The following is a 416-nucleotide window of genomic DNA, read 5'->3' as shown; positions in this document are numbered from 1 at the left end:
CCCCCCCCCCCCCCCCACCAAAATGCACCATGCCCACCGGACCCTCCAAAACACCCACCCCCCCCAACTCAAACCCTGAGCCGTGGGATCAGTACCTGTTTCATCCGGTCCACGTCTGTATCGTCTGATGTGACCTCATTGCTCGCGGGGGTGGTCTTGACCCTGGGGAAACAGGGTGGCAGGGATCAATCAATCATTTCGAGGGCCTCCCCCTCACTGGAGGGGCATGGTGGGGTGGGGAGCGGTGCAGGCAGGAGCTATGCAAGAAGGTACAGGGAGGGGCAATAGCAGCAGTAGGTGGTGGCAAGATCGTGACAGAGGGAGGGAGTCATTGACTGAGCAGCTCCAGAACTCACCCAGTCAGCTCAGTAAGAGTTTGGGGGGGTGGGAAGGAGGGCAAGAGTGGAGGGGGGGGG

The 416-nt window shown here is 61.3% G+C and overlaps 1 protein-coding gene across 1 annotated transcript in view; it reads right to left on the bottom strand.

The window, feature by feature from the left end:
- Positions 1-68: 68 nt before the first annotated feature.
- LOC109937855 (vasodilator-stimulated phosphoprotein-like) overlaps positions 69-416 on the bottom strand; it is a 76,574-nt gene continuing 76,226 nt past the window's right edge. Inside the window, exon 12 of the mRNA XM_048618213.1 lies at positions 69-162. Coding sequence (XP_048474170.1) covers positions 69-162 — 94 coding nt within the window. The remainder of the gene's footprint in view (positions 163-416) is intronic.

The sequence above is a fragment of the Rhincodon typus genome, chromosome 39 (genome assembly GCF_021869965.1).
Source record: "Rhincodon typus isolate 14 chromosome 39, sRhiTyp1.1, whole genome shotgun sequence".
NCBI classification, from domain to species: Eukaryota; Metazoa; Chordata; class Chondrichthyes; order Orectolobiformes; family Rhincodontidae; genus Rhincodon; species Rhincodon typus.
This window is presented reverse-complemented; position numbering and strand designations above follow the sequence as displayed.